General features: G+C 37.0%; 1 protein-coding gene across 1 annotated transcript in view; it reads right to left on the reverse strand.

Annotated features, from left to right (window-relative positions):
* Window positions 1-269: 269 nt before the first annotated feature.
* The window catches only part of SERPINI2 (serpin family I member 2), a 33476-nt gene continuing 19558 nt past the window's right edge, over window positions 270-14187 (reverse strand). The window contains exons 6-9 of the mRNA XM_065876905.1: window positions 11123-11220; window positions 7104-7190; window positions 4292-4381; window positions 270-346 (exon numbers count right to left, since the gene is read on the reverse strand). Of these exons, the coding sequence (XP_065732977.1) occupies window positions 270-346; window positions 4292-4381; window positions 7104-7190; window positions 11123-11220 (352 nt within the window). The remainder of the gene's footprint in view (window positions 347-4291; window positions 4382-7103; window positions 7191-11122; window positions 11221-14187) is intronic.

Raw genomic sequence — 14187 nt, forward strand, 5'->3', positions numbered from 1 at the left:
ATATCTAAGACAGGAATCTGATATCTAAGCTATCTTAGATGGATTGTTCTACCATATCAATATTAATATCTTATGTAAGTTCACTACTTTTGATTCATGTATACTCTATAAAAATACAGAAAGAACAAAAACATTTAATGCATAATTTCATTTATTTATGAATACAGATTAATAAAGGCACAGTTTAAAACAGAAAAAGATATATAGAAAATATTTGATGAGGTTTTGACAATCAACTATTTTCCATATTCTGAGGCTGTGATTTTCATTCACAGTGAATCCAAATCTCTTGTCTTCATCTTCTGGGTGTCAGGATTTGTCACCCTTCCCATAAACAAAATTGAATCTAGGAAAAGAAAAAAAACTTTCGGAATTTCTGGAGAAAAAAATGACAATAATATTTCTTAATATTTTAACAAATCATTGTCTTTTTTTCTCTATATGGTAAATAAGCAATGTCTAATAGCAAAACCCACTCCTTTGTCTAAAATAGATAATTATATCATTAGTAATCATTTTCTGATAATTTATGAAGTAAATTAACACCCACAACAGCTTGTCATGGAAAATGCATTAGTCCTGTTTTTCATAAAGGAAAGCAAAAATAAAGTGACAGAGAGGTGTTCTTCTAAATATAGAGACTCAGTCAGGCAAACTTAGAATAATAAAATGGTCATGAGCATGGACGCATTTTAAATTTAAGGTATTAGCAGTCATCTCTTTATGCATGTAATATAAACCACTGGGGTTAAAAGTGCAGCTTCTCACATCTCTTCCTTCAGCTCTGAATCAAAGCTTACTGCTAAAGACAATATTTTCACATCTCTAGTGCTTTCAAATCCTCACCGGTGATATAGTATAAAGCATAAATTTAAACACGTAAACATCTATTTCCAGCCATTCTGTGTGTGCAAGTGAAAAGGAACTAAGAACTAGAGGACAAAACAGAAATAAATATATTAAAATGCATTCACCTTTCTTTTCAACTAGGGTAAGGGAAGTGGCTCTATGTCAAGTGTTGCCTTGAGTTATGTCCCTTAAAGTCATATGTAATAAAGGTTTATTTCAAAAGTGATAAAATAAAATTTTACATTTTAAAGCTTACATGTATTTGAAATAACAATGGCAGAAATGAAATAAAAAGGAAGAACACTTTTTCATTAACTCCTTACTGCTCAGTCCAAAGACAGACACAGTCTTAGAAGAGTCAATAACATGGAAATAGACATCATCTCTAGCAGATTTTTTCTTTTTATGATTATAATTAATAATACTTTGCCTCAAAATTCTCAGAATAATTCCCAAAACACAAGAAAACAAAGACTCTATTTTTCAGATAGATAGAGATACATAAATAACTTCCTCAGGATGTATACTACATTTAGCCACAACAGGAATCAATAGTAACTCTTGTGTCTCTATAATTCTATGGCATGAAAGTGCTTATCAGAATTGCTCGCTTGGGGAATTTTCCAAGTAACTTTCATAGCAACTAGCCTCATAAGTTGAAGATAATAGTTTAGTTTTAAACACTGAGAAGTGTAGGACATTACATAAAAGCCATGTGTCCCAGCCTTTTTAATCTGTTTTTTTGACCAAGAGAACCACATTTTCAGTAGAGTCTTCATGCAATCACCAATCTACTCAGTACTAAATTGGACAGATTAGTGAAATCTTCCTTGACATAGTCACAGTGGACTCACAGGCAGGCTGAAGCAGAAATCATTGTTGTTTCCACATTTCTTTTCATGCCCACTTCTTAAAAAGTGTCCCTCATATTTAATCAATATAGTTATAAAACATCTCCATCAGATGGAAGCAGTTTTTACTTCATAATGTAAAAATACAATAACATAACCAAAGCTAATGACCTAGAAAACAAGATTTCTTAGTGAATACCCTGCAGTCTGCTTCTCCCTTCAACCCACGACCTGAAAAAGTTATAAACACAACATTTTTTTATTATGTATGGAGTACTGTCAGTTTCAAAACCATGATTCACTACTTTCTGAGAAATGGCACATTTCATGTAGCATCTTTGACAATTTTCTTCTGAAAGTCTCTAACGCTGGCCTATACCCTCAGCCTAAAAGAAGAAAAAATTGTTCTTCATTTCCCTAGAAGTTTGGCTTGGTAAGTGGTTTGGATGAATATACTGAAATACATATGATAGGAAGTCAAATACTGATAGGAAAATACAAGTAATGTATGGATTTTGCATAAGAGGATTGTTTGACCAAAACAAAATTTAAAATTTAGGTAAAAATTGGTTGTACTAAATCTAAACTTATTCACCCTCATACTCCAGAAATTGTCAAATGAATATATTTTATATAAATCATTAAGCCATTTAGTAGTTTACTACACCATGCTAAATCACCAGCTTCGTTAATCCCAATGATTTCTTCAGTTCATTTGTGAGAGGAAAAATAAATAAATCACTGAATGTGTATTGTCTTAAGGTAATAACCCATTCTACATTTTATGTGGCAACAATTTACAGCCTCCAACAAATGAGTGGCCATTCATTTTAAACAATACTTTAAGGGAGTAACCCTAGTTTAGAAAGTCTCATTACAATAGAGATCATAAAACAGTGGAAATAGTCATTAAGGGTCTGATAGTTAATTATTATCATAAATAAATAAATAAGTGAATTATTTTGGGTTTTGAATTTTCACTGCTGTTTAACTGATAGCTATTACATGTCCATAGTCATCAACTTGGAAAATAAAGAGCAAAACATCATTATGCTAAACACCATTATTTCCTAGTGCATTGAAGCCCAATGAACTTCATTTCTTTCTGTTCTCCATACTCAATAGTTACACACTGATGGCAAGAAGTTAGAGTTACCCTAAGGTTAAAGATGTATAGATCAAATGACATACTCAGAATATCTCTTAACACTGACATCCACTACTAGAATTGAAGTTGTGTTAATACAATCTCAGCAAATCTGAAACTGTCCCATTGTTTCCAAGATACAACTTTCAGAAAGGTCGTTCAGCATTAGTTTCATGGAACTTAAAAAAAGTGACTGATATATCCCTTTAGGGAACCAATAATATCAGTATTGCTAGTTAATCTAACAGATTCAGATTCTGAAATTAACTCTGTCTCTTCTCCACGTAAGACAATTTATATAGAGAAAATTTCCATTTTTCTTCCTTCATTTATTCAGTCGTTCACTTATTTACATTTATTGATGTATTCACAATGAACACTATGTACCAGGCAGTGTCACAGGTTTCATATATTCTTTTATTTAACTCTGTGAGGTAAGTACTAATATTATGTTCAGATAGGAGGTGGGGAAAATAAGGTTTAGAAAGTATGTGACTTGTCTTACAACTATTAGTTCATTAAGCTGGGACTTGAACCCCAAGTCCAAACCTTCAGTCTCTAGGAGCACTGATATTAAGTGCAAGGCACTTTGCCAAATACTGGGCTGGATAAAGAAATGAATAAGATATAATTTCTTTTCCCCTGGTTTAGAGTCCTCACATGGGGTTATGACTCCTGAGAAGTCCTAAATATACACTTAAAGAAAGTTTCCTCACTGTATCCACATTTCTGGCCTCTCTTTCTCATAAGAGAAATTGCAAAAACATCTACTCAGACGATCTACATTTACATTGCCATTGTGTCTAACGCCAGTCCAATCGACTACTACCCCTACCTTTTGTGCCCCTACCTTTTGTTCATTATCTTTCACAATTGCCCAAATTGGAGATTTGGAATAATATTTGACTCCTCCATCCCACTCAGAGCCTATAGCTAGTCACTTATTCTTTTGGAATCTACCTAGGAAACCTTTCACAACTGTGCAACTTCCAACTTCCACTCCCATTGTGGCATCATTGAAAGAAAAGTTGACTTCTGAAACAAAAATGTCTTATTCTCACTACGCCACTTTTCAGTTGTATGACCTTAGACAAACTACACAACCTCTCTCTGAGCATCTATGTCTTTATTCATCAAATATCTAACTTATTGGAATGGTGTTAGCTGTGGAGATTGGTATTTAAAATCACCAGCACGTATAGTAACTATCTCGGCAGCTATTACTACTATTGCTCTATTTTAGGTCACTGTCATCTCTTAACACACAATGCCTGGTACAAAGCAAGCGCTCAAGAAACAGACACTAAAAACATTTTGAAAAAAATTAAAATAAATTCAATAAATTGAAATAACAAATGATCTCAGATGTATAGACTGAGATTAGCATCTAGGACTAAGTCTATTTAACTTAAGCAGTTCCTCCAGGGAATTCTCAAAAAGGTACCTGTTGGGTTATTCTTCATAATAAACAGAAACGGATGGTTTGCTATAAACTGGTTTCGAGGCAGACTCATGATCGCAGGGACGTGTATGCCTATGAAATAGAGACAACAGTTATTTAGATGTGCACATTAAAAGATCAGTAAAGAAAATATATCCATAATATCCATATTATTTTTTGTAGACAGAAAAGGTCATTTTGTTTGAGAAATTAACATGAGGAAAAATAACCATTTTCTAAATACAAAGAAATTTGGAATAAATGTAAAAATCAAAGATCAGAAGAATAAATATTGGATTACTCATTGAATAATTCTAACTTCACATTTATGCTCAATGAAGAAGAAAACCAAAACTTGTTTCAGTTTAGTGAAAGCAGTTGAAAATTTCATCTGGTAAGCAGTAACTTTCTGCTCACTTTTTATTTGTGTTGTATGATTTATCTCATAATTTTTCAACTCCTAATTCCTATCCAGGTATGTTTGTACTTTATTTCTATTCTCCAGGCTTGTAGTAATCACATCTGACTTCAAATTTATTTTTTTTAACTTTTCCAAAATTATTCTGTGAGCTCAGAACTTTTAGGATTTGTGCTGTGAATGTGTATGGGATTTTTATTATGATATTAGAAGTTTGCTGCCTTGACAATTATTTACTATAATAATTTGTATCATGCTTCTCCATTGTGGCATTTATCAATATTTCAGAGTGGATAAATTTAAATGGCTGGATTGTTTTTCTTTCTAGATTAAGTATTTCTGCACTCAATTCAGATGTTTTATTTACCAGTAATGTAGTAATTTTGTATATTTTTTCCAGCCCTATGAAAATCATTTTTAAAATGCAACATGTGATCAGAATTGAAAAACAAACGTAGTGAAGGAAAAAACTATTCCTCTACACTTTTTGTTTGTAACTGGGGTGTGCAAATTAAACTGACAAAAGACAGATTAACAAAATCAATGGTTTTATTTTGTCTCCACACAGGAGCTTCACAGAAAAGAAGTGAATACCCAAAGAAGGGGTTATATCATTTTAACAAAAAGTGGTAAATTGTGGAGAAGTGACTACACAAAGGAAAAGGGGTTTGAGTGTCTAGGGGTGGTAAATTGTGGGAAGGTAAATGTATGGGGAAAATTAATGGTATATAAGGATTATTTAGTAAGGGTTTCTTATGCAGACTCATACCAGTGCCCACTTTCATCTCCTATGCCAAAGGTTCCTTCTCTTGGCATGGAAGACAAGAAGGGAGATACCTCCACAAGGGAAATCTATGCCCTGATTTTAGACATGTAGGAGGAAGGTAGAGAGTGTGATACATCAGGGTCACTGCTGATCCCTTGATGATTGTTACATCCTCTTAGAGAGCTCTACACTTAAAACAAGAGGCATCAGGTGATAGCAGGAAGAGTTCTGAACTTGAAGTCAGGGAACCTGATTTCAGTCCAAACCCTACTGTCTATTATTAGCATGACCTTAGGCAGACCACATCACACGTGTGCCTGTTTCTTCACCGACATAATGAGAGGTTCAGACAATGATCTATAAGGACTCTTCCAATTCTGTGTAAAAGCAAGTGCAAAATTTGTCTACGTGAACTAGCAACTTCATCCCAAAGCCACCTTTGATTTCTCTAAGGATTGTAATAGCTCATCCCCTCCAATCTAAGTTCCTTGAGCACAGTAATGCAAAGTCCTTCAGGAGATGACAAAACAGTAGTGGGAGTCCAGTGTGCCCCACCCAGATGTCAAAATCCATCACCATTACATAGCGTTATAAATTAATCAAGAAATTAATAATGTGGATATAAATTTATCAATATGACTATTTAAAGGATGCATATCTTTTACATACAGGTTAAAGTCATGGTCTGAAGAATTAAAATAGACTTATGAGGAACTCATTAAAGTTGCCCTTCCATTTCTAATTCAATTTAAGGCTTTTCTCCAATTATTTTTTGGGTATTACTTTTACGCAGCACAGATACTATTCAAAATGTTCAAGGAAATATATCATTTGTTCAAGGAGGTATATCATAGAAGTGGTCCTCAAGCTGTAATATGCACACAAGTCACCAAGAGACCTCGGAAAATGCTGATGCTGGATTAGTAGGTCTGGAGTTGAGCCTGAGGTTCTGCATTTCTAACTAGTTCCCAAGGGGCACTGATGCTGCTGGTCTATGCATTACACTCGCAGTTGCAAGGATAGGCTCCAAGTCACTGGAGAGCAGTGTTTCTCAACCTGGGATTCACATTGTTATCACTTAGGGAAAGGTAAGAAAATACTGAAGGCTGAATCTCATCCGCAGAGATACCGATCTAATTATTTTGGGGCGTGGTCTGGGCACAGAATTTTTAAAAGCTTTTCAGCTGACCCTAACATGCAGCTAAGTTCGAGAGCCATTGCCATAGAGATAACAAAAGTCACATTAGAAAAGTAGGGACTAAGAGTGCAAAGGAAGAATGAAATTAATACAATTTCTTACGAGTGAACATTCCTGAACAATCATGATTTCAGGTTTGAGCCTACAGTTTTCTCCACGGGTCCTATCTGCTAATGGGCAGGAAATCCAATTGACAAATAAGTAGATATCAGTAGATGAGCCTCAACTCGTAATCAAGTCCCTTCCCTTTTCTTTTGCCTTAAGCTCCAGCCGCACAGATGCATAAATAGCTTCTATAGCCATTTTCCCCTTCCTTCAGTGTACTGGACAGCACGAGGAGAAAAGGAGATCAGAGGACCACAAAGTGGCAGCATCCTCACGCTCATTTCCTCCAGTCCTTCCTCATGGCTTGCTGTGACATCATTTGTCCTACCGGTTGATGTTGCAGCTTCACTGCCATCTTCGTTTATCTCAAAGAAAACTTGTTGCATGACTTGGGAAACATACACCTCAGAGGAATCTGTAGGAAAATATGAAAGTGCATTGAAGGGTTAAAACTCAGGGCTATTACTTATTGGATCCCAGGTGAATTACATTTTCAAATGAACAAAGAAAAGGAAAAAATTCCAAACTCCTTCCAAGTTAGTTAATTTGCTAGAGATAAATGTGGTTTAGGTTTAGCTCTTGCAGAGACGATGTAGAGAAGATATGGAGAGACCAAGTTTAGCTCAGATATAAAGATAGAAGGCGATAAGCCTCAAATCAGGTACCCCACTAAGTGAAATACTTGAATGGACAAAGGGTTTTGCCTGCCTTAGTCATGGTCTACAGGCAAGATGAAAAAGGCTTTACAGATTTGAATTAATCCCACCCTATGTCTTCGACCTCAAAGCCAACTTGCCTTTTAAATTCCATATTGGGTTTTGATCTGAGTTTAGAACAAAATTTACTTTCCTTCAAGACTGATGAGGCGATAAAAGTCTAAAGAGCTTTTGTGTCATCTGTTACAAAATAGCTTCAGAGCTATGCTTTAAAACCTGTCAAATTTCTAGTGTAACATAGCGTCTTAATAACGTTTTGTTCTGCAGTGGAAACAAGCTGAGAGAGAAGGCCCCTCTCCTCCCCTTGGTGGAACTGATGTATGTGTGAAGCGTTTCTGGTATAGTGACCTGTGAAGAGTCTCCTTGAGAAGGGGGAGTGAAACCATGAGTTCAGAAGCCGCCTGCCACCCCCCTGTGTCCAGACCAGATAGATCTGACGGTGTTCCTCAGAGAGACAACGGAAAGGTGGTCGTGAGTTCAGTGGTGGCGAAAGGGTGAGGAAAGGAAGGCGAGCCTTGAAACTTGAAGAGAAAGGAGCTTTGTCCCTCATGAGAGAGAAAGCTGATGTGATGCAGGTGGACTTCACCAAGACAACCGAATTTAGAAGGATTCATGAAGAAATAATTTAGTCAAGGGGAACCAGCTCTGACAGCTTACAGAAAAGTAAATCCCCTCAGGCAAGATAGACGTCATCAAAGGGTTATTTGCATAAAAATTGGCTTCCTAAAAATAACTCCAAACTGCTTGTAATGACTCTCTCTGGGCCCCTGATTACCTCTCATCCTCATCTACTACCCTCCTCTCCGGGTCCAGTAGCTCCAGCTACAAGGTCAAGCATCAAGACTTTAGCCCCACCTCTCCGTCTGCTCAAAATCCCTTTTCCCAGAACTTTCCCTGATTGGCTCCCTTGTTACTTAGGTCTCAGCAAAATGACACTTCCTCAAAGCAATTGTCCCTTCTCACCATGTCTAATTCTGCTCTTATCTGATCTAAATCTCTTTATCCCATGACTCTATTTTAGTTAATCCATAGCATCTATCACCTCACCATTTAATTAATTAATTACTTGTTAATTGTCCATCTGCCCTAACAGATGTAAACTTCATTAGAAGAGGGAATGTGTAGATTTTATTCAACTCTAGAAAACTGCCTGGCACATAGCTGGCTTTCAATAAATACTTACCAAATAAATAAATCAATGGATAAGGCTATGTCTAGTGATAGAAACATGTAAGATGGAGAAAAGGGGGCATCCACATCATTAGTGTGGGTTAACTAAGATGCAGGAGTGTGGCTTTTTAAGGTCATGCAAATAAGCATGTTCTTTTCCCACAACTGCCTGGAATAAGATGGGATTCACATATAGAGCACAGAGTAGATGACCAAGGGGCTCATGCAAAGAATGAAGACCGAAAAGCAGGGGGCTCATGCAAAGAATGAAGACCGAAAAGCAGGTTGGGGTGGAGTAGAGAATTTCACGCATGTGGTTTAGCACTGGCACCAGACCAAGTGACTCCCTGGTCATTAGACTGAGCAATTTGGTCTTCTGTACTCCATCTTACAAAGAGGGGGCCCGGTCTTGGAAAAAGAACAGGACTTGGGAGATGATAGATTAGAACAAGGGATCTGAACTTCATAAACTCACTGGTTTCTACATCTTTGCAATAATTCTTTCCCTTAATTTCCTGTGAAAATTCCAAGTATGTCTTTGTCAAGTTAAAAGGACAAGAAACTTTCAATAGCTTTGCTAGAAGATGTGCAAGTAAATATTAATGTGCCATTTACTCACTTTTTTTTTGTATTTAACATTTACTGAGTGTCCACTATATAATAGATGTTGAACAAGGTGATTTACATATATTCTTTTTTTCCACCACTATGAGATATTATCTCATTTAATAGATTAGAAAGTTGAAGTTCAGAAAGGTTAAATATTTTACCAAAGGTGACACAAGAAGTAATAACAGAAGTCAAATATTCATCATAAAGTTTCCAAAATAACTCTTTTGAAAACATTTCATTCAAAACTTGTGAATGACATGAGCATAAGATAGTGTCTCTTTTGTGTAACTATCACACAGCACTAGCACTGGACTGGTTCACAGTAGCCTTTAGCAAATGTTTATTGTCTACTTACAAATGGTAAGTAGGGATGGCAGGGAATTAATTCACTATTCTCCTGAAGACCAGAAATAGTGCCAGTCTTGACTGTGGTTGTTCTATTTCAGGCAATAAGACAGAACCAAAGAATCAAAGTAGTTAAAACAACTCAAATAGGCAACTCAGAGCAAAATATGTTGGACATTTATTCTTTTCTGTTCAGGGTTATTCTCTTGCACAAATTCTTTTATAAAGCATTTTGGAGGTATTTTCTTGATAAATCTTCTTGTAAAAGGAGATTTTATAGAAGTCACAAATTTCTGGGAATTTGCAGAGTGAGTGGCTGTTTGAAAGTCTGAGGTATAGCAAGTGAGCTTCCGAAAGCCAGAAAGAAATCTAAGAGGAAGAGGTGTTTAAAAAATGGCTTGGTTTATTTCAAGTTGGTGAGGTGTCTGCATTCCAGGACACACTTAGATAGCATCCTGTTGCAGTATTTAATTTTGACTGTCTCATTCCTGATGCTGAGGAAATTGTCAGAGAAGTCAGATCTATCTGGCAGTGTGAGAACAGCAGCTAAATCATGCGTGAAGGTGATAATGAACAGCTATGTCACCTGTGTACCCCACCCACTTCCTCCGCCAGGAAAATTCATTCATTCTATTCATTTACTCACATAATTGATGAGTGCATAAATTAACGAATACTTCTCCAAAGCCCAAATTTTATATAGGAACACACAATAATGCTGGGTTATGATATCCAACCCCATCAGACAGACAAGCCTGTATCATTAGGACTGTTGTGGTTCTTTTTTTTAATATATAAAACAGAAGACTGAATTTAAAAAAGGGTAGATAACTTAGGACAAATTGGCCCTCTTCATCCATTTTTTTTCTCTTTAGTTATTTTCGAACTAGTGGGTACTGCCAGGATGAGAAAACTTAAAGACTGTCTTGGGCTTTGTTGTGTAACTAAGTGTCTTAACTATACACAATTTCCCAGGTGCCAGTTAGCATAAAAGCTCCATTTCCTCAGATATGTTGTCAGTCTCAAGCTAAATCTACAAACTGCAGCATTACAATTTCTAGATTGTGTTCATCACCCAGCAGCTTGTGGATGCCTATTTCATGGCCTCTAATATTACCGAATTAACATTTGCTAATTGGTTTATAAAAATTTTATTAGCTCTGCTTAGATGAGAGCCTCAAAGTTGTAATTCCCATTATTCAGATAAGGAAATCCAAACAGGGCTGGAATAAAAGCCCATATAATACTTTTCCTACACAGTCTCACTGTAAGCGTGGTTAGAAGTTATCTAACATTCTATAATGCTGTCTGACTTTCATTAAGCAAAACTACTTAAGTGCTAAATAGAGTGCTTGTTTACAGACAGCTTGACATGACTATGACGTTTATTCTCTGTGTATGTATCTTCTGGGGCCAAATGCTCCCTCAGTTTTAAGATCACTCAGTTAACATCATTACTAAGAAAACATTTACATGATAATATAAGAATAATTTTCCATATTACCTGTTATTCCAGAAAGGTCACAGCCAGCACTAAATATCTCAGTTATATTCAATGAATACAGAGCTTCTTTGAAGTCTAATTTTTGCTCTACTTTAAATCTGTTTTAAAAAATGAAGAGGAAAATTTTTGAAACACTGTACACATTTTCTACCAAAATGATTTTTATAAAATGGATGACTTGGAAGAGATTTTATTGTGAAATATTTTGTTTTCATTATCCCAGTTACGTTTCCTCACTTTTCACACCATTTTTCCCCAGCTCCACTGAGCAGTTCTGAGTTGCTAATAACTTGTTTCCCAGATAAATGGTTGGCTGGGAAGGGAGAAGCAAATACTCTATTTTTTGAAGTAACACCTAACAAAACAGGGTGAATTCTAGCTAAGTTTTCAATTATTTGCTTCTTCGCTAGAAATGTAAAGCTTCCCTCCAGCAACTATACACTCTCAGATTTTTCACAGCATCAAAGATGGTTCCTGGCAGGCATCCAAGAGACTATGAGCCAGAAACAGAAGCCAACAGTCCTCAGAGAAGATTGTTGGCTACTGAGGTACAGAGAGGGGGCATTAGAAACCTATGAGCCTTCCCATCCATTGTCACAGTTGATGTGACTTCCTTCAGTTTACAGACACACTTAACATCTTCCCCCAAAGCCCTGTATTTTACAGGTAAAAGATTGAAAGGGAACTAAATTCCTTTACAATAGAGTAAAAATTATAGGAAAAAAAAAAAGCTGGCCAACACTTCTAATTCAGGGCCCTAAGTTAGGACTCCAGATTCTACGCAAGTCTCCAAGCCTCCATTTGCCTGAAGAGGGAGCTTCACCAAAGAATCTCAAAGATCCTCTCAGGTACTGATCTTCTATGATTCCAAGTCAACAGCAATCAGTGACCCTCACTTTCCCATTTCAATAAAAAGGGGGGCAGGGGGGGCGGAAAGAAGCTAGTACTTACTGGCTTTAGAGATGCTAAAAGAACCATTTACATTTACAACCAGGTTGGAGAATTTGTTTCTGAAAGAAAAGAGTCTAAAGTCCTCCAACAGGGGGCTACGTATATTTCCTGCCTCAGGGAAATCCCAGGACAGCTCCTGCCCAAGGAGCTCTGTCTGTGCCCTAGCTGGGTCTTTGCCCCTGTGCTCTCTGGTTTAGATGCAGACACGATTGCCCAAGCACAGGATCCTTGCTTAGCTAACAGGTAGGCCCACATCTGGGGCTAGAAATTAGCTTGTGCAATCAGTCTAATTAGATCATTGTTTTAATTGCCAAATACTGAACAAGCTTCTTAATTATAGTTCTTCCAAACAAGGAACATGCTGTGGCAAAAATTTACTGGCCCTAAATTATTTCTTGGTAAAATATTATGCCCTTTTGGAAGATGTTTATTCATTCAGAACCCTAGCTAACTGGAGATGGACACAACTCAACATGCACATTAAAACCTACTGATAATGAAAATAACTTGTTTTATGCCAATCATTTTCAACTTCTTCCTTTTAACTTCCTGCTAAGAAAGATAATATGCAGCATGATGGCTTTGAGGCTTTGGGGTTGTTCTTTTTTTCTATTTTCATTACCACACTTTTTTTATACTGAATGGAGTACGGGCTTCTAAAAGGTTGAGGAACAATGCTCTAGTCCACCCATAATTTGGCTATTTTTAGTATAATAGTGCAATGATTTGGGGATAATGACAAGAATACTGCAAGACTTATTACAACCTCTAATAAGGTCTAATCATACCAGAGAGTCATTTAAGTAACAGTCTTTCGCATAACATAGTCCAATGAAACCTACGGTGATAGAAACCCATTCAACCATTTAATAAAAGTATAATCTATGGCCGATTTCTAATTAGCCATAATTATTGGAGCCATGAGTAGCCAGGTGTGAAGTATGCAGGTCCCTTCCCAGTCAGAGCTAATGTGCTAACTTCCACTGCCTTCTAATCTAAATATAATCCAAAATCGTAATCTCGATCAATACAATATGTGTAGTGTTAATTGTGTCCCTCTTCCAAATTTTGTGGATCTTAATATTTATTCTAGATGTGGTTCATTTCCTCTTTTCCTTGACTCTCCTCTAAAATTGTCCAAAAAAATACAGCTAAAGGTAAAAGAATGAGTAGCAAAAGGACTGGGTAGACGATGACCAACCAATCATGAAATGGATGTTGTAGCATATGTAAATATTATCTGCCTCCTTAAAAGGTAACAGTTTACTGCCACAGGCTACCATTGTGCTTAAAGGGGTCTCGCACAGGTTAAAGCTGCAGAAAACAAAGGAACACAATTCCGAATTTCTTTTTTTTTTTTTTTTTTTTTGCGGTACGCGGGCCTCTCACTGTTGTGACCTCTCCCGTTGCGGAGCAACAGGCTCCGGACGCGCAGGCTCAGCGGCCATGGCTCACGGGCCCAGCAGCTCCGCGGCATGTGGGATCTTCCCGGACCGGGGCGCGAACCCGCGTTCCCTGCACCGGCAGGTGGACTCTCTACCACTGCGCCACCAGGGAAGCCCCAATTCAGAATTTCTGTTTGAAGAAGGAGTCCCTCCTGGTCTGCAGGCTCTACTGTGGATTGGTGTTGTCCCTTTCTTCTCCTTTATACCCAGGACTCTTGTTTAATGACAAAATGTCTTCAGCTGATTTCCCTCAAGGTTCCTGTCCTTATTGTTTGGAATTCCACTTTTGATACAGTGGGCTTGAGCCATCTTTGGAAGGTTCAGGCTTAGAAACAACCAAGTCTTAGGGCTGCCCACAAGGATAAAAATATAACACAATCCTTGACAGTGGTGGACTTGGACTATTATGTGAGTACATAGTAGTTTCTGGTCACGTGTGTGTGTGTGTGTGTGTGTGTGTGTGTGTGTGTGTGTGTGAAATATTCCATTGGCCTCAAGAGCTGAATTAAAAATGCTTTCTGTCACATAGGAAACATATGTGGACAATGCTTAATGTAAACTTGGATTCCAATTTGTATCAGTGTTTGATAGGCTAAAGTGAAAGAACATTTAGAATCATCATTGTAGCTGGTCATGACTTATCTATTCTCACACCCAGCCGCATTTTCC

This window comes from Phocoena phocoena, chromosome 4 (genome assembly GCF_963924675.1).
Source record: "Phocoena phocoena chromosome 4, mPhoPho1.1, whole genome shotgun sequence".
NCBI lineage: Eukaryota > Metazoa > Chordata > Mammalia > Artiodactyla > Phocoenidae > Phocoena > Phocoena phocoena.